The 19,531-nt window shown below is 40.8% G+C and overlaps 1 protein-coding gene across 2 annotated transcripts; it reads right to left on the bottom strand.

Annotated features, from left to right (window-relative positions):
- Positions 1-355: 355 nt before the first annotated feature.
- On the bottom strand, positions 356-19,421 carry LOC105197983. Of its 2 annotated transcripts, none has more exons than XM_039452050.1 (7): positions 18,993-19,421; positions 13,112-17,641; positions 12,552-12,627; positions 11,721-11,983; positions 11,076-11,231; positions 10,686-10,999; positions 356-10,569 (listed from the first exon to the last, which is right to left on the bottom strand). In XM_039452050.1, the coding sequence occupies exons 1-7, from the start codon at positions 19,158-19,160 to the stop codon at positions 8,760-8,762; spliced, it is 7,317 nt and encodes a 2,438-aa protein (XP_039307984.1). In that variant the 5' UTR covers positions 19,161-19,421; the 3' UTR covers positions 356-8,759. The 2 variants fall into 2 exon arrangements, with proteins under 2 accessions (XP_039307984.1, XP_039307985.1); XM_039452051.1 differs by having other exon boundaries at positions 12,594-12,627.
- Positions 19,422-19,531: the final 110 nt, after the last annotated feature.

The raw sequence follows: 19,531 nt of genomic DNA, 5'->3' as shown, positions 1-19,531 counted from the left end.
CACTACTAAGATAATTAGATATGTATAAAGTTTCATACGTTGTTTAGGTTTCTAGCATTAGTTATATTTGAAATCAGTTACCAATTATATGAACAAATTGCAAATAAACTGCAAAAATAACCGTTGTCTTTTTAATTTCCTTCTCACTCCCCATTCTGCAATCAAGACATGCGCATTAAAGCAATGAGACAAGATCATATTCACACACAAACGCGCGCGCGCGCGCACGCGCGCGCACACACACACACACACACACATATATATATTATACATTGTTTATTTGTCGTTATATAATTATCATCATGTAGATTATGTAAATCGCAATGGCAGTGGCAATGAAATGGGAGGCTGCACATTTTCATGGCTTTTTTGTTCTTTTTATTATTTTTTTATTGAGATTTGCGAATACATATACATACATACATACATGTATGTATATATACATATACACATACACAAAGAATGAAGAACTAATGATATAATAACTATTACTCTTAAAAACGAAATAAACAAAAGATTATCATGCTAGCGTTAACGTGTTAATTTAAATAACGTAATAATAACACCGTGTGTATGTGTGTGTGTGTGCGTGCGTGCGTGCGCACACACGTGTGTGTACGTGTGTATGAGCATGAACGCGTAAAGATTAAAACTCAGATACACAGTCTCCTGCTTCTTCTTTCGTTCAGTTTTATCTCGACACTCGGTGCGCCTCTCATCATATTTCTCGATTTCTTTGATTAATTTCCGTTTTGCTTCTCTCTGGATCAGCATTTTATTTAAAATAAAAAGCATTATTTAAAATTCTCTCATAGAAATCATTCGCTCGCCATTACTTTATCACTTGGACATTCTTGTCATTTAAAATGATTTTTTTTTTTAATTTAATGGACCGGGAAACGATAGGGCAGCTCTTACATCGACTGTGGTCGGCAACGCGATTTAGATCGCTCAACAATGATACATTTACGAAAAATGTATAATTCGCTCTTCATCACACTCATAATAATTCAAAGTGTAAATTTATATAGGTTTAGAGTTGGAAACGATTTAGATTATATAAAAGAAGAATCTACGCGTAAAGTTAATCGTCGCTGTGAGACTAATCGCACACGATAGTATTTTTCATTATTAAAAATAATATACGATAGATGTTAATCGCGCTACTAGTGCAAAATCTCTTCTATCTTAACAATGATAGATCTTGATTAGCAAATTATACCTTAGCGAGTTGGAATCGATCTTGATCCCGATCCCGATCTCGATCCTAATCGTGAAAATTGTCGCCGCATACAAATGTGCTTGCGCATTCTTACGTCGAAGAGCGGTAGCTCCTAATCTTTTAAACAATGATTTAAAAGAGGTCTCGATCAGATTCGCGAAAAGAGCGAACGATCGAAACGAGGCACATCATGGTCGCGCAAAAACACCCTCAAATCCCGTTCAAGCGTTGTGCGTTTCGTTACATCTACATAGCGAACACTGTTCATTTCTATCTTTAGATACAATTTTCCACTAAAATTAGTAATTAGGAATAACGTAAACATTATATTATGTGAACCAAAAATGATGCATGTTTTTTTTCGATTACGTCAAGCATTAATCAACTATTAATTTCCGGTATATTTTGCGCACCATATAAATTCATTCATCGAGATGTACCTGACGCAAATGTAAGTCTGTCCTCCCAATATTAAATCACTCGTACTCCACGTCACCTCCTTTACACTGAAATGACAGAATCTACGAGTCGAGACCGTGCGTTCGATGCTTTTTAAATATTAATACACGAAGTGAAGAGTGAAAGAGCGTAAGAGAAAAATTTCGTCAAAGTCAGCCTACATTCGTGCCAGATAGTCGATGAAAGGGTTCAACTCCTCTCTTTTTCAACAAGCTAAAAAAAATAAATGTCTCTCAAATTGAGTCTCGGCTAAGTTCAAATAAATTAAAAATTAATCCTCGCATTTACTAAGAGGGATGGATCGGATCGTTGCTTTACTTGCTTAACTTGGAACGAATCGAGCGTGATTCGAGTTTCAACTGAATCTTTGACACTTGAGAGAGAGAGAGAGAGAGAGAGAGAGGAGGGGGGGAGGGGCGAAAGTGAGGGGGTTTTCGCTTCGATCATCGGCTCGACTCTTTCCTTCTTTCTCGTTTTCTCCGAACACGGGGCTGAAGGAAGAGAGACGAAGAGAGTGAGAAACGCGCGTGTCTCCGACGTCTAAAAGGTCATTTAAAAGATCTAAGCGCTTACGCTCGTACCGCTGTATCGCGCGCGCCGAGCAATTATCTCGAATTATTAGGTTTTACGCACTAATAAAATATCACCTTTCTGAAAAATATTCTCGTTAGCGTACACGCAAAAAACATTGAAACACGTTGCGTGCCGCGACGTCTTTTCCGTCCTCCATCACACACATCACATTTGCTTTTGCAATCGCATTTTTTTTCCCCTCCCACCCCTCGAGATCCGCTCTCATTATCAAGGCCGCGATATTTTTTTCGTTTCACTTTTTTTTCGTGACGAAAAGCAGAGCGAGACAAGAGACTCGAAATATCTCTCCCTCTCTTTTATTCGCCGTATGCGAATCTCGACTCGGATCGTCTAGGCGCGCGGCGTGCCGCGCCGCGTTGTCGATCGCGCAGCTTGCAAATCGACTAGCTTTCACATCCAATCGTTCAGCACGGCCGATATTTCTCGTCACCAAAAAAGCGAAATGGTCGATCGACGAGTGGATGAAGCTGTTGCTATCATGAGCTATCACGAGCGCGACACTCTCGCATCAACGTCAATTCAGCGTGACGAATCACGCGTCAGTCGCATATTTGAGCAAACTCGTTGTATCTTTGCGATATATTGCAAATTATTTCTTTCGCAGACAAAACTAACTGGAATATACAAATAATATGTTATTATAAAATAATTTCACACACGCCCCTAATCCTACAAAGTAGGACTACTCTATAGTACATGCACAATTGTTTATCTCACTCATCGTTCGTCAGTAATATACAACGGCTCCTCTTTATCCTTCAAATATTCCCCTTTTATTCCCTTCTGATATGATTCCTGAAAATGTGTCACGATGTGTTGTGTCGCATCGACGCAATCGCGTATCTCGCAATTAACAATCAAAGTAATCCAAAATGTCCTAGCATCATCTTCATCCATTCGTACTTTTACAACAATTTTTACTTTACGTCGCGAGGACAAGATCGAGACCTCCGACATTCTTGGAACGTTCGTTGACTCTTGGACGTCCATCGTTGACGCGCGATGCCGATCGGGTATACACCAGATATTTCAATAAATTGGATATTTGAGCAATCAAGATCGAACAGATAGGCACAACTACCGCTTTCTTACAACTTTGCTTAAATAGAGAGAAAGAAAATTCATTTAACCGTCCATTATACGCCATCAATCGAGAGAGTTCTTTCTTCCAGCAAATTATTTTCGCACCAGAGATTTTTCATCAAAGACTTAACAATAGTGTCATTTTCTATCAGCAAATTACGTTAGAGAACGATAGGAAACTCGCCCCTCATTCCTTTGCCACTCTCTCTCTCTCTCTCTCTCTCTATCTCTCTCCCATCGACAAGTTCCGCGAGTGATTTTGACAATTCATCTCTTAATGTGGATGTTACAATTACAACTAGATAATATAAATAAATGACCATTATCTGTAAACTGATAATGCCAAGGTAATCAGGGCAGCCAAGAGTCAAAATCGTCCGTTCGACATGCATTTACAATAATTACATTTTATGCCGCCAGAAAAATAGAACTCTTAAACTTAAACTCAGTTCTTGTTCGTTCGCAATTTGCAAATTCTTTCTCCTTTGTCGTTCGTGTGCGTGTGTGCGCGCGTGTGTGTATGTGTGTGTGTGTGTGCGTGGAGTGTGCCAAGTGTGTAATGCATACAAATTCGTAACGCTAATCTTGAGCGTAGGCTCCCAAGAGCTTACATAACGAGAGTTTACAATTATCGCGATTTCAAATAGTCGTTATAACGATATTTTTTTCGAGATGGCATGCTTTCAACAATTTCTTCTTGATAGATGAATCGATAAACGACGATTTTAAAAATATTAAAAAAAAAATCGGACGCGCATACATGTGCAATAAAGTATAGAAAAGTTTCATATTTCTTGAAACCAATTTGATTTGACATATAGCAAACAACAGTAAACATTTTTTTTCTATATCCATTCGCTTTCGTGAAACGAAAAGCGAATGGATAAAAATTGTTAAGAATCGCGTTTACAGTATTTTGTTAATATTTTGCAAAATAAGTATAGAGATAATGCGCTACATTCAAAGAAAAATTATATACATGTACATAAATATTAGAAATTAATGCTGTAAATAGACTTTTCCTACGTTAAAATATATACAGAGTTGTATGTGCTGTCTACAATAAATCTTTTAATCGATAATTTAAATTGGAATTATTTATATTATTTATAACAATAAATCTCAAGTATTAACACATGGTATTTTTCATCTCGAAAAAATTTATCGAAATATCAAACAGATTGGAAACAATTACAATAATCAAGGAGCAATTTTATATAAAATAAAAAAGGATATTGACAACTGTTAAATGCAATGCAAAATCACTGCGATTCATGATTTATAATTTTTCATTGATAGCAAATTACAAGCTTGGCCATTAAAATTTCATTAATCATGAGAACGATGAAAAAATTTAAACAAATATACTTAAAAGTAAAATGATATCGATATGTGTCGCAATTGATTCATCTCGTTTCACAATTATATAAATTTGTTATATTCATATTTTTTTTTATGACACACTCCATCACGGCTATTTACGATTTCGGAGATGTCCACACATGACGATAACAATACTTTACATATTCATCATCACTATATTGTGATTTGCTTTTTTCCTTTTGTTCGATATACATATATTTATATATATAGGTATATCAAAAATATCCTTAGTAAAATAAAATATTTATATATATATATATATATTTATGTATATATATAACGTATCGTCACGTACTTTTCTTTATATTATAGTGTATTATATATGTATGTGAGTATGTGTATGTACACACACATACACACAGAGGATATTCGATATGAGGTAATTCTAACCACGAATAGATAGAAGGAGTTAAACTGAATAGAAAAATCCTATCGTTTTACGATTTTCGTAAAAATGAAAACTCAATACGGATTTGTGAAATAATGTACATTCGCAACTCACAACCGCATAAACACTAGGCTGTCTCTTGTTGTTAAATCACGCAAACGTATGCTAATTTGCGGATATCTTTATTATTTAATTTTTCAATAGTTATATTGCAAAAATAATAAAACGCTAAAAAACTTTTCTATTTAGTTGAATTTCCTATGTTTTTATCTATGACCAATATTATACATAACATCAGATACCCTCTATGTATGTATGTGTGTGTGTGTATGTATGTATGTATGTATACATGTGTGTGCGTCTGTATGTTTTTTTCTGTCATATTTATAAAGAATTTGTTTATTTATAACGCAGTGTCATATGTAATTAATATACATATAATATATCTAAGTTTTTATTAGTATATTCACACGCGTTTACGCGTGTATTTATCAAATGTGTTTGGGTTTTATATGTAAGTGTGAATACACGAGTGTACGCGAAATATATATGTATATGCATTAATTACGCACATTGAATGCTTTTATGATAAAATAGATATTCTATTTCGCGTTTTTATACTCGGGTAGGTACATCTCTATAGTTTCTCGATTTTTAAAAGAATATCTACATGTGTATACACACATTGAATCAGGAAAAATTAGTTTCTTCACCGATGCAAGATTTTCTCGCACAGAATTGTTTTCACATGAAACGATTTTATGAAAATGTAACAATTGCACGTTGTATTACCGTTCGATTAAGTAACCTAACTAATTAAGTGACATCATAGAAGAACAATAAAATAATACAAATATATATTCAAAAATAATATATCAGAGACATATTCGTCTACAAGTGTTGTATAAAATTATAAATCTTGATGGTAAATAATTGAAACCATGATAAAATAGTTATCTCATATTTACTAAATTTGCAAGTAGTTGAATACTACGCTAATCCATAACAGTAATGATTATAATTATTGTATACGAGTATTGTATACGATTGATTCAACAATGCATGCAAGATAAAAATCCCATGAGAAAATATACATACAAATAAACTTTGTTATGGAATTCAAGCGCAAGTAAAAACGCGTCAAATTTAATAAGCGAATTTTCGGACTTTCTAATATTTCTATTTAGATAAATAAGTATATGAATAATGGAAAAAATCACAGGACAATTGCGACAATAATGACAGACAATAATAATTGAAATAATTCAAACTAATAATAATAATAAATATTTCTTATAATAACAAAAAATATAGCAACACGTTGTTCTTGATGATGCTAAGTTCATTTTACTGTTTTTGTATAATGTGAATAAAAAATTTCTCTATGGAACAATTTGATACAATAGTGCAGAGAAAATCTCGCATGTGTTCAAAAGGAATGGAGAGATGAGAGGAGAGGAGAGGAGAGGAGAGGAGAGGAGAGGAGAGGAGAGGAGAGGAGAGGAGAGGATTGGATTGAAATAAAGTGGAGTAGAGTGGAGTGGAGTGGAGTGGAGTAGAGTGGAGTGGAGTGGAGTGGAGTGGAGTGGAATGGAGTGGAGTGGCGATGATACGCGTTGAATATCAAATGTCGAATGATAGATGTACGCAACAAGAAACGCACAAAGAGAAAATCTCACGCACATCTTGATCGTCGATTTTTACCGTCCGATCGTCCGCAATTCTACAAACGAGTTGGCTTCGAGTAACGCTTCAACTCTATTATAATTATTTTTCATAGATCGATTAAAACTAAAATAATGTACTATCGGTCTATATGTACAATGCGTATTAATGATAGTGACATAATAAATAAGCTCAATTAGAATGTTAAATCTACACTCACTTTGCATATATATTCGACTCCCTTAACAGCTTAACACCTTGAATTAAGCATTTCTTCCAAATTAACTGTTAATTACTTACGATCTTGTCATTACGCTCTTAAGATCGAGCAGGCCAATTATATATATATATATATATATATATATATATATATATATATATATATATATATATATATATAATATACATTTGTCGAGTCGTTCTCGCGAACGCGCAAAGATTTTTACGTAGATAAAATATAGTGGTTTGCAGAATGCAAGTACCGCTGATACGCGATTGCCGCCTATGTCCAATTCTCTCTTTAGACGCGGTAAGAGGAACGAACTACCGATAACAATCATTCAACCGGACAAGATTCGATATATATTTTTTCCTTGCACTCTTCCTCCCCTCCCCCCCCGCCGCTCACTACCATCCATTTCCCTTTTCAAAAAGTAGATATGTTCAACGTATCGGTCGAAATAAAAGTAAGAAGGAATTAAGATAGAAGTAAGTTTAGTAAAGAGGTCTCTTTTTTTATAATTTAAATTCTCGTGTGATAAATTATGAAGGAGTCTACTCATATTTATCTAATGCACACATTTTCTATTACGCGCCTCTAATTAACTAAACACAAAGAAAAAAAAGACGTAAGCTGTATATGTATTTAAATTAAAATCAACGCAATGCTGTTAAAGTAATGAATTTCTTACGTATGTGTAGGACATCCGATACATCGATGGTACAGCCGGTGGTAAGGAAGTGATCCCTCGTGAGAAAAAAACCATGTAGACATAACATTTTGTTTGTGCAAAAAATCTTCAATTAACGTTAAAGAGAACGAATTTTCAATAAATGAAAATACACGCGTTTATTTGATCGTATTTGAAGATAGTTACAAGCACAGCGCCTGAACGAGATGCTTCTGCTTGGGGAATCATTTTTTCAATTATGGTCCCCTATACCTTTCTACAATACAGGACCTATTCTAGAAATAAGTAAATTTTATTCCGCTTGCATATTGTCACTGTTGAAATTCAGCCACTATTGATCTTTCTTCACGAAAGATCACTCTTTCCTCTGCAAATTGTACCAGTATTTTAGTAAAGACTCGAGGTGCAGGTGTACCACATCGAGAGTCCGAATCTCATATGTATAATTACGTAATGTAACGATCGTAAAGTAACGATTTTCCGCCAACCTCTTGTCATTTTAGGCACTTTCCGTGAAAACAGCTTTGTTCAATACGTTTTTCGTTAATGCATTTTATAGCGAAACTTTGGTTGTTAATATATATGTATAATATCGTTAGAATCCAAGTGTCTTAATTTCTTCGAATTATCCTACTCCTATCCTAATCTATCTACAAGTTTGTGATCACGATCGATACAACAAGAATATATAAATCGCTATAGTCTCGTCTTAATCGTAACGTAAAATCAATGTATGTTTTTTGAGCGTTCAGGCTCGGTAAGTGCATATGCGATGCGCTCACATAAGGCAAAAATTGCTCTCAAAGCACTGACCGTAAACATCATTATCATCTTGCTTTGCTTTGGCGGCAATTTCGAGATTTGATCGATATCAAACGCGTAAAAAGGCGTATGCAAATACATTTTGTACAATCGATCTTCCATCCTCACCGCACTCTGTATTTCCTCCTTTAAGAGGAAACAAAATGAAACGAAACGAAAGAAAAATAGAAAAAAAAAGAAGAGACTGCGTTCACAACGTCTACTTACGTCTCTCAATCTCATTCTCATTCTCTCATTTTTCAGTGGATCTCGTGACGGTTTGCGGTATTACCGTCAAAGATTTCGGGATTTTCGGCAAAATCGGAATAGGATTGCTCGTCGATGACGTCGGCTTGGTCGTCACCTGGATCGATTTGGGTAGATTGAGGTTGTGAAGGATGCTTTGTCCGATTGTCGGGCTGTTTTCATTCGCGCGAATAGCGGTACGCGTAATGTCGCATATCAGTGGCTCAAAGTCACCGCGGCTTTGACGACTCAACATCTCTTGTTGCATTCGCAAGTGTCTCTGAAATTGCTGATTGTGACCGGGAACGGTAATCTGTGCCTTTTGATATTGGGATCTGAAACTTCCGCTAGCCGACGACCCGTTGTTTGTGCCGGCAACAGATCTGTCGTTAAATTTCTGTCGTTTTAACGTTTGCATTCGCTTCACGTCAGACTCGCTCAATGTAAACATCTTACTGCCGCTGCTGTAGACGGAGGTTAAACCCTGGCTGTCTCTTCGTTTGACGCCGCCGCCGCCACCGTTCGCGATACCGCCGACGCCGACGCCGACGCCGACACTGCCATTGCTATTGCCACCGCCGTTACCGCTGCCGCTGCCGTTGCCGCTACCACTACCGCTACCGCTACCGCCACCGTTACCGCTGACACTAGCGCCGCTACTACTGCCGCCGTTATTACCGCCGCTAATAGACGACAAATTCAATCGTTGCAAATTTGGAGGCGACTTTTTTATGATTGATATCCCCGAATTGAGTTTGAGCATTCGCGACGAGTTCAGTTTGACCGAATGTGACGATAATGTTGCATTCCCACCGCCGCCGCTAGTCGATGGTCTAGATATTAAACTTGTGCCAGTCACGGACAATCTGTTGTCTTTTTCCAGCATGTAGCCGCCACTCAAACGGCGCGGATTACTGTACTCCGTCGCAATTGGCTCCATTATAGGTTCATCCATTTTCTCCGGGCCTTCGTACGATATCAGTCTATTTTGCACCGATGTAGAGTAGTTGATCGCATTCCGCGAGGCATTTGGAGCCAATATCAGATCGCCAGCTCTGTAATACTTTTCTAGGAGAATTAAATGTCGCAGGAAGGAGCTTTGATTACCGTATGGTCGTTGCAATTGCTGCCAGAGATGTTTGGTCTCGCGATCGTACTGGATCATCGTCGCGCACTTCTCCCATCCTTGCGGTGTGACTTCGCGCACATTCTGAAACTCGATGTTAACATGAAGATTCATTTCCTCCTCGCCCGGGAAGAGCGTGCGTACGCTTATCGAGGGATTTGCCCCGAGTCTTTGCACTACAGGTGTTATGTCGTTGTTATTGTTATTATTGTTGTTGTTGTTGCTGCTGCTGCTGTTATTAAGCCTCGATCTCTTTGGTAATCGCGTCAAGGTAACCTCATCCATTCCGAGTGTCATGCCATTCGCTATCATACCGTCGCATAGAGAGGAGATGGACGTACCCGGCGTATACGCATGCATATCGAGCAATTTGCGCTTTTTTAGGTTCTCCACAGTGTTCTCGAGATATTGAGTGTCCATACCAACGTTCTCGTCGTTGTCCGACTTGGGGGCGCGACTCTCGTTAATCATTGCGGAGCTGCATTCCATTGTACTCTCATTCTTGTTTGGTTCCGGCGTCGACTTATCCGATGTACCGCTCGTCATGCGTTCCGGAGATTTCGAACCTCCACCTTTCGTCTGTAAATTCTTGATGCTCTTCTTGTTCTTTTTGTCCTTGGTCTGATTCATCTGCTGTGATAAATCGTCATCCTCGTCTTCGACTACGTCGATTCCAAGATTATGTAGGATCCTGCAATGGTAGTATTTCATATACCTCCTTCAGTTTCTTCGAGATCAAGTTTCTTTAACTTTCATACTTTTATACTTAATCTAATCAGAGGTCACAAACTTGCTTTGCATACTCACCGCTTTCGATAACTCTTGCAGAAACTCCTGTGATTCATATTCATATTTTCGATCTCCTTGTACTTGAGTTGCAGCTGCGCAAAGTAACGACATAGCTTGCAGACGAACGTGCCAACCGCTAGTAAGACGGGGATTCCTTGTTGACTGAGCAGGTGGTTCAATTCGTTCATCTCTGCGTTAGTCAACTGATGAGTGTGTTGTCGAACGAGTCGGCGCTTGCAGAGCGCGCATGTCAAGAAGCGTCCGATCTTTTCGTAATGATTAACGCAGAACGACATCGTGGTGTGTTGACTCGAGTCCCAGTCTATGTCGACCTACAATAATAATATTTCTCCATGTACATGTACAAACATCGCTAAATACGCAAGCAATCGAGTTACAAATATTAACCTGATTCTGAAGGCCAGTTTTTATCTTGAGCAACCAACGGCGTTTAACGTGATGCCGCGCGGGATCTCGACATTCGCGAGCTGAACACTTGGACATCATCAATTGTCTATGTTGTTTCTGCGGCTTTTGCTGCATGTTCGCTGGACTAGTGTTTGCCTGAAAAACCAAGATTTTAGATAAGTCATTCAGTTAAGAGTATGAACAACAGTAATTCTTCGCCTGTAAACGTGAGTCCGACGTAAGATAACTCATAGTTTATTCCTTCATTCATGTTTAAAGTTCATTAAAAAAAAAATAAATAAATAAATAAATAAATAAAATATATATATATATATACATATATATATAATTTAATAAACAATCCTCATCAAACTATAAATTCGTCAATTACAATGTTAGACGTTTCATGAATTTTTTTCAGATTTTTTCTGAATACTTTAAGATAGGGAAAATTAGTGTTCGATGTGACAGACCCATATACAAAGACTATAGATCCCGAAGAGAACGTATACTGGCAAAGAGTTGACCATACATCTAATTAATTTGTAAACAATGCAAAATGTAAATAAATAAATAAATAAAACTAAATAATGACCCGTAAATTGCTGAAATCATCATTAGCATAATTATCGAGAAACAACGAACCTTTCTATCAACATGACGATAGCACGCGTCGCACAGGCACGAATCTTTCGTAAGATGTCTCTCTATGTTCAAAATCTTTTTGCGCCTCTCATCAGATTTTATTTGAGCTAGATGCATCGGCGTGTCCAAAGAACCAAATTTTCCAAAACAATAGCAACATACATCGGCACACACGCGCCCGGGATGTATAGAAAAAGAAGACGATTTCTCTGGAATAACAAGCGACTGACGATCCTTAGGCGTAGCTTCCTCATTATCGTCATCTACGGTCATAAAATTGACGAGTTAAACAACGTTTTGTTAAATAACGAATGTTGCGTCTCGGCGTGAAACTTTTCATCTGATTTGGATAAGAACACGGTGATATTAGTAAGAATGCGAAAGTTAGCGGATGACTTTTAATTTGAAAAGCAAATAGCGTAAAAGAACTGGCATGCACTGTTATAAAAAATATCAAGCTGGAATACAAGTGTTGTTTTTGGAACTAGTGGTCTGTAAAACCAATGTTGCACAATATTCCATATTTAGATTGTAGTGATGAGTACATTAAAAATTTTTTTCTAGTATTGCACATTACATTTTTTTAATTGTCTTGAGCAAATAAGTTTAAAGATAACGATAGAAAACAAATGAGAATAGAACATTAACGATTATCGATCATATTCTGTAAAATAAATTTGAAATGTGGAAATGTGAACAATCAGACGCTACATTGCACTAGTCTAAATGATTATCAACTTTGAATAAAAGAGCGTAAGATTTTTTGGAAAGAGATAACTAAGGAAAAATAAGTGAGATGATCAATTTAGTTATTCCCGCAACCAGGATTACCGCAAGAATGTCTGTGGTTAGTAGTGAACTTTCGGTTCGCACCAGAGCTGCTATCTCCTAAACCACTGGTTCCAAACTGAAAAAAAAGAAACAAAATATAATTGAATTGGTAAAAAAAAATTTCATATAAGCGTATGAAATTCACTCATTAGCTTACTACTTAATATCTTCGCCCATAATATCTTTGACTTTTCTTTTGGATCCTTGTTTTTCATGTACGCAAGATTAAAATGAAGGAAAAAATTTGAAATTCAGCGACTGTGACATGTTATGAAGCGCGCACGAAAATCAAGGATAAATCTCTAAAAAAGCGATAGTAAATAAATCGCATAAAGGAATGTTTTGTCACTAGATCGATAATTAAATGTGATCGCGATATCACGATTGAAATGAAAACCAAACGAGGAAACAAAAATTGCTAAAGGAAAAGGAAAGAAAGAGAAGGAAAATAAATATAGAATAGTGTAAGAAAAATTGGTGTGGTAAGCGAATGAGTTACATTTTTTATCGAGCGAACGATAATTTCGAATTTTGAATCTCTCTCTCTCTCTCTCTCTTACCTCCTTTTGAATGGTGTAGAATTCGGGTGAATCACCCTCTCCGTCCCCACGACCCTGCTGCTTAAGAACCATTTTTAACGGAGATCGCGATCCTCTTTTATCCTTGTCTTTGTCCTTATCCTTTTGAGAAACTCTGATAATTGTCTTCAAAGTACCTGTCGACGATGACTGCTCCTTCTTTGTTTTTTGCTGATTTTGTCTCTTCGCGGCCTCCTCCAGCGACTCGAGGCCCAATAATCGCAAAATCGATTCTTTCCTCTCCTTGTCTTCAGGCGTTTCGAGAATCTTGGGTGTGCCGCTGTTGAACGATTCGCCGGACGTGGAAGTCTCGTCGGAATCCTTGTGAGTGAGTTCCGGTGTCTTGAGAGTCTTGCGTTCGTTCTCTAGCATATCTCTATTGTCAGCTGCCTGTTGCGACACATGATTCTCGGAGAGATTACGTGAGAGATGTCGTTCCTCGCCAGCCTTGCCAGCCTTCGCGCCGACGATCGTTATATCGTTTTCCGATTTGCTGCGCAAATTAGGATCCTTGTCCAATCCTTGCCCGCCCTGCTCGAAGAATCCACGAAAGCTGTCCGTGCGGACGGAGCTGGCGCTGCCGTATTTACTCAAGAACGATCGATTGTTCTCGTTGATTTTCGCAACCTCGTTGTCCAACAGGGTCTCTTCTTTGTTTTGCTGATCGGACTTATCGTTTCGCCGATCTCGCTTGACGCGCTTCGTCTTGGCGCTGTTGAACAATTGCGGCGACTCCTCTTTGCGCTTTTTCATCTCTCTACCGCGTCGCTCTCTACGAGCTTGGGGCTCGAGTTCCAACCCGACGTCCAATTCGTTGCTGTTTACCGAGTCATTACCATCGTCCGTCTTCCGAGAGGCGTTGCTTTCGCTAGCGGAGGTACCATCCACCGAGCCCTGTATCGCTGCTTCATCGGAGGCTTCTTTGAGGCTTTGTAGACTGGAAATTTGCATTTTTTGAATCGCTCCAGTTTCCCCTATCTTGATTTTTATATTGTCGGCGTGTTCTCGATTGCGAGATGCGATCTGTCTGTTTTCCATTTTCTTCTGCTTGTCACGAGTTCGTAATACTCTTTTATTTTCCTCGTTAAGAAGTTTCCGCTCGTCGATGCCTCTATCATCCGAGGAGGATCTGTCGCTTTGATCCGCCGTTAGAGCAACCTCGTTGTGCTGTCCTGAATTTACTTTCCCTTGAATTTGCTCCGTCGAATCATTCTCGTCCGAGCTCGATTTGTTTAATTCTTTACTATTGCTACAGTGATCGAGTTCTTTGATTTCGTGATCGTTCAGTCGATCGAAGGTGCAACGTACAGAAGGAGACGTTACAGGGCTACGTTCACTATTTGAATCACAGTTTGCGGTGGTTGGTACATTCATTAAGTTACTGTTAACCCTTGAACGTCTCGCGCTTTGCGCTGGCTTACAAGACGCATCGTTTTCCCGTAACACGTCGATTGTGTCGGTAGACTTTTCGTCCTCGCAACTTTTGATCGACGGTGTCTCGTTCGTGTCATCGACAGCTGATCCCGATGATGTCGTAGAACTGTCGTTGCAGCAGGTGGACGCCTCCTGATTATTTACGCTTTCAATTTCCTGCTTTGTATCAGAAATTGTATCTTTGCTTCGCACGTCGTTTATAGTACTTGCTAATGATTTGGCAGATTGATCTTCCGTTTGGCAGACTAATCTTTCTACCTCGCGCGATATACTTTCCAAGGTTTCCGACTCCTCCGAATTGTCCGTTACGTTCAAAGAGATTTCAATGTCTGACTCATCTGTTTGACATTTCGCTTGTGTATGTTCTTCCGCGAGTCTCTCCTCCGCTTGCTCAGACGAGATCGATGCGGATACTGACGGAGCTTCTTTATCATCCAAACGCTGTTCCTCCGAAATTGTAGAAATTTCCTCGTCCGTAGATTTTTGCGCCTGTACATCCGCTAAAACATTCTCCACGCTATTCGATCTCGGGACCATTTTATTTGGTGTCCTATTCGATTTTCTCATTTCGTTACTGCTGACGCTGTCCGAACTTTTATCGCTGATTCTCAATGACTTCCTCGTAATCTTCTTATTTTCATCCAATGTAATCTTGGACTCGTTACCACCGACATTGACTGAGGAGGCTGTATTACAATCGTTGGCTGTACTACAACCAACGCTCTCGTCTTCAGATTGATCCACGTTCTTGTAAGCCTGTTGCCCAGCATTATTATTATTATTATTATTACTATTACTATTATTATTATTATTTATATTACACGAAGGTTCGCAAGTGCTATGTACATCACTAACTCTGTCGTTATCGGAGGCCTTGTTCTCTTGGACGTTCTGCGAATGTGTCTCTGCTTCCCCAATATCAAACTTGACTAGTTTCTCCTCGATCTCTTTGGCAGTATCGGCCACTTTTGGTACTGAATTTTCTGAATTATCCGACGTGATTTCGTTCCTCGTAATGGTGGACTTATCCTCATCGGCATTGTCCTCCAGTCCCATTTGAGACTCTGTGCTAAGTGGGGCGACAATCTCTTCGGTCTTGGGTATCTCAAAGTTTTTACTTAATCCAAGACTTTTTTCTTGACCAAAGATCTTGCTTTCAATGGATTTTACAATACTCAATTTAATGGTTTCAATCATTTCGTCTAGCTGTTTCGAGTTACCGTCCGATTTATCCGAGGTGTAATAGACGTGTTTCTTCATGTCTATGTTTAAACTACTTCTGCGACCTTTAGATTTGTCTGTCAGCTTAGCTAAAATGTCTTTCTTCGCTTGTTCGAGATTATTGAGTTTTTTGGAATCCTCTTGTATTTCGGCGCACCTGGGTGCAGTGATTCGTGCGTCTTCGGTTTTAACCGACGAATCGTCGTCTCTCGTTGCTTCGCTCTCCGTAGTTTTAGCTTTAGTTTTCGAACGCAGGGTCGGCCCAGAATCGCCGGCTGTCCTATCTGCGCGATCGCTGTTATTGTTATTCTCTATTTCCGATCCAATCTCAACGTTCTCGTCAAAATTCGACGTCGCTTCGTTCTTGGAGCAAATCTCTTCTTTGCTCGATGCTACGATACTTGGAGATTCGTTACAAGTAAAATCTGAAAAGCAAGAGTCGACATTTACGTTACAATCCGAGATATGTTCCATCGAATTGTCCGAGACGACGGTTCCATCCGAATTTAATCTGTGCCGTTTCTTCGGCTCGTTGGTCAAATCCGTGGAATTTCCCAAATGACTTTCCGACAATTGACGCTGCTTTCCATTTCGCAAACTTCTTTGAGACGTTTGATCGTTATAGCCAACTTTCGATACAGCTCTCTTTCTCAATTGAATAGGATTCTGAAAGTGGAATCCTTGATCCGTCTCTACGGACTCTGCGTCCGACGTAACTTTGGAATCGTCGACGGTTCCATCGGGCTCTTTCTTTATCGTAGTCTCAACGTCGAAAACGATACTTTCATCGACCAACATTTTCTTACTCCTCGTCACTTTGCCTTCAGTCTTGTCCGTAACGCTTTGTTGGCCTTCGACTTCGCAATCGCTCAACATTGAAGATGCAATGACTTCGTCTATAGTAAGATCGATAGAATTCTTGTTATCTAAAAGGGCTCTTGAAAATTTGTCAACGTTCGTCGTGCTTCTCGCACCAATCGTGGTACCGCCGCAATCTACTTCCTTGCCAGTGCTCTTTCGGTTTTTCCCACTCTTGTTATCAGCAGCCTCTGTAATCTTTACAGGACTGGTACCGCTCTTTTTCAAGTTTCCTGTTAATTTGGTTGTTTTGGCACTCTTGGACAGAGAGTCGGGACTTTCCGTCGTTTTTCCTTTTCTACCAAGTTTTGGGCTGACTTTAGTAGCAGTAGCAGTAGCAGTAGTAACGGTAGCAATAGCAGTAGTAGTAGTAGCAGCAGCAGCAGCAGCAGCAGCAGCAGCAGCAGCAGCAGCAGCAGCAGACGTAATAACCAGACCGGCCTCTTCCTTATTTTGAACGTCAGATTTGGTTTTTTTGGTCCTGAGATTACTCTTGGCACTTTTACTTGGTGTTTCAGTTCCTTTACCTTCGTCCTCTCCACCGTTGTTAGCCTGATTTTCGGAAAATTTCAGGGCTGTGACGTCGGCTGTCGATTCCTCCGTCTGTCTAACTCTCTTCGCACCCCCCTTGGCAACCCCCTTTTTAACGTCAGGAGTTATCCTGTGAATGTCCTTGCTGGTCACTTTTTTGGTAACCTTGGACTTGACGAGATTTGCCTTGGCTGCTCTTAGGTTCTGTTTGCGTTTCAGATTTTTAAGGGCATTCCTACGTGGCAAGCTCGCCTCTAGTTTAACAGAAAGTTGACTACCTGTCGCTACCGTATCAAAAATCTCTTGCGCAAGTTGCTGCTGCTTTATATTCGGCAATGACTTGCCTTTCTTATTCCTGACCTCATTGGATGGCAAGACGGAATCGTTACTCGCCTTCTGTTTCGATTTGGAAGGCGCTAAGGGTTTCTTTTCCCTGGATGCCATCTCACTTCCACCCACATTGGGCTCCTGTAATATCATTTACATTTATATTATATATTTTTCTCAACAACTAGTCCTCGAAACTCATTTGATGAAACAAATTTGCAAAATGTTACAACCGCTCTTGTACAAAATTACACGTGTGAGTGTCGCTAACTGCAATTATTGCGTAGGAAAGGAAACGACATCAATCTCGGAAACGCAAATTTGATTGAAAAATTTTGGAGTAAACAACTCGAGAAGAAAAAAAAAAACTCGACAACGCGCATAACGGACGAATTACAAAAAGAAACAAGTATATAAATATTGATGAAAAGATTTTGGACTAGCGTGCAAAAGTAAAATGGCGAGTCAAAATGCACGTTTTGCAACAGCAAGTAGTAGTAGCACGCGAGCGCGCGCGCGTTCGCCTGCGCGCGCGATACCATTTTGCGGTGTGAAACGCACGAGATTTAGCGAGGCATCGCGAGCGAGCGAGCGAGCGAGCGAGCGAGCGAATGAACGAACGAGCGAGCGAATGAACGAACGAACGAACGAGCGCGGAAGGGCGAGAGGGCGAGAGGGCGAGAGGGAGCGAGTGAGCGAGGAAAGTTTGCGGCACGTTGGCCATCGCACATTTGCCGCCGCCGTTGCTGCGGCTGCGGCTGCGGCTGCGGCAGTGGTGGTAGCGGCGGCGGTGGCGGCAGCGGGGAGAGCGAACGACGACGACGACAACGTCGACGACGACAGAAAACGACGACGACAACGTCGACGACGAAGAAGACGACGACGACAACGTCGACGACGACGAAGACGACGACGACAACGACGAACGACGACGACGACGACGACGACGACGACGACGACGACGACGACGACGACGACGACGTCGACGACGACGTCGACGACGACGACGACGACGACGTCGACGACGACGACGACGACGACGACGACGACGACGGCGGCGGCGACGGCGGGGTGATTCGATAAATGCGGCCCTGGCGAGCAGAAAAATTACGTGACAAACTTTACGTTAACACACGGATGGGTCGCACGGAGCGCCTCGCTGCGCCTCGCTCGCTGCGCTCTCGACACTCCGCACACTCGGTCGTTGCGGCTGAAATATTTCGCGCGATATCTCCGCTCGCGTCAAGCCGATCGCGACAATTTCACGCTCGTGAGAAAGCGGGTGGCACACGTTAACTACCTAGTTGAGAAATCGGTTCGAGATACTCCGGGAAAGCCACGAAATCGTCGCGACAAATGTTGACGAAAAAATCGCCACGAATAAACAAAAGGTCGGAGCTCGACTCGGACTTTGGAGATGGTAGCGCGAGGCGACGGGCCGGCGGCGGCGACCGACCGCGGCTTCTCTCGCGACCTCGTCGACGGTACTCACCTCGGGGACCGAAAATCCTGCCGTAGGTCCGTGATGATGGCGAGAAAATGCGGACGACGATCCCCCGTGGAAAGGACAGTCCCGTTGCAGGGTGTCTATGCGCCGTCCCACTGGTTCTCGGCTACCGCCACCTAGCGGCCGCGGAGGCGACTCGTCCGTCAGGAGCATAGTCCGTTCGCGATAACAAGGTGCGCAACGCGCGTTCGGCGCGTTGCCTGCGCCTCGCGGTCGCCGATTGCACCCCCGCTCACTGAACTCGGCACTCGGCACTCGGCATTCGGCGGCGCCGCCGCCGCCGCCGCACTGGCTCCCGCGAATCGGTGCGAATTTCAAAAGGCACGAAACACTCCAGCGGCTATTGGGAGAATAGCGAACGATAACGTTCGCACTTTACCTCCTCGCTACACTCGACTTGACTTAATTCCTCCTCCGCAATCCGACGCCGCCGCCACCGCCGTCGCCGGCACCGCCGCCGCCGCTGCCACCACCACTACCACTACTACTACTACTACTCCTACTACCGCGCCCCGCCTCGAGCT

This window comes from Solenopsis invicta, chromosome 7 (genome assembly GCF_016802725.1).
Source record: "Solenopsis invicta isolate M01_SB chromosome 7, UNIL_Sinv_3.0, whole genome shotgun sequence".
NCBI classification, from domain to species: domain Eukaryota; kingdom Metazoa; phylum Arthropoda; class Insecta; order Hymenoptera; family Formicidae; genus Solenopsis; species Solenopsis invicta.
Note: the sequence above shows the minus strand (reverse complement) of the source record. Positions and strands in the feature narration are given on the sequence as shown.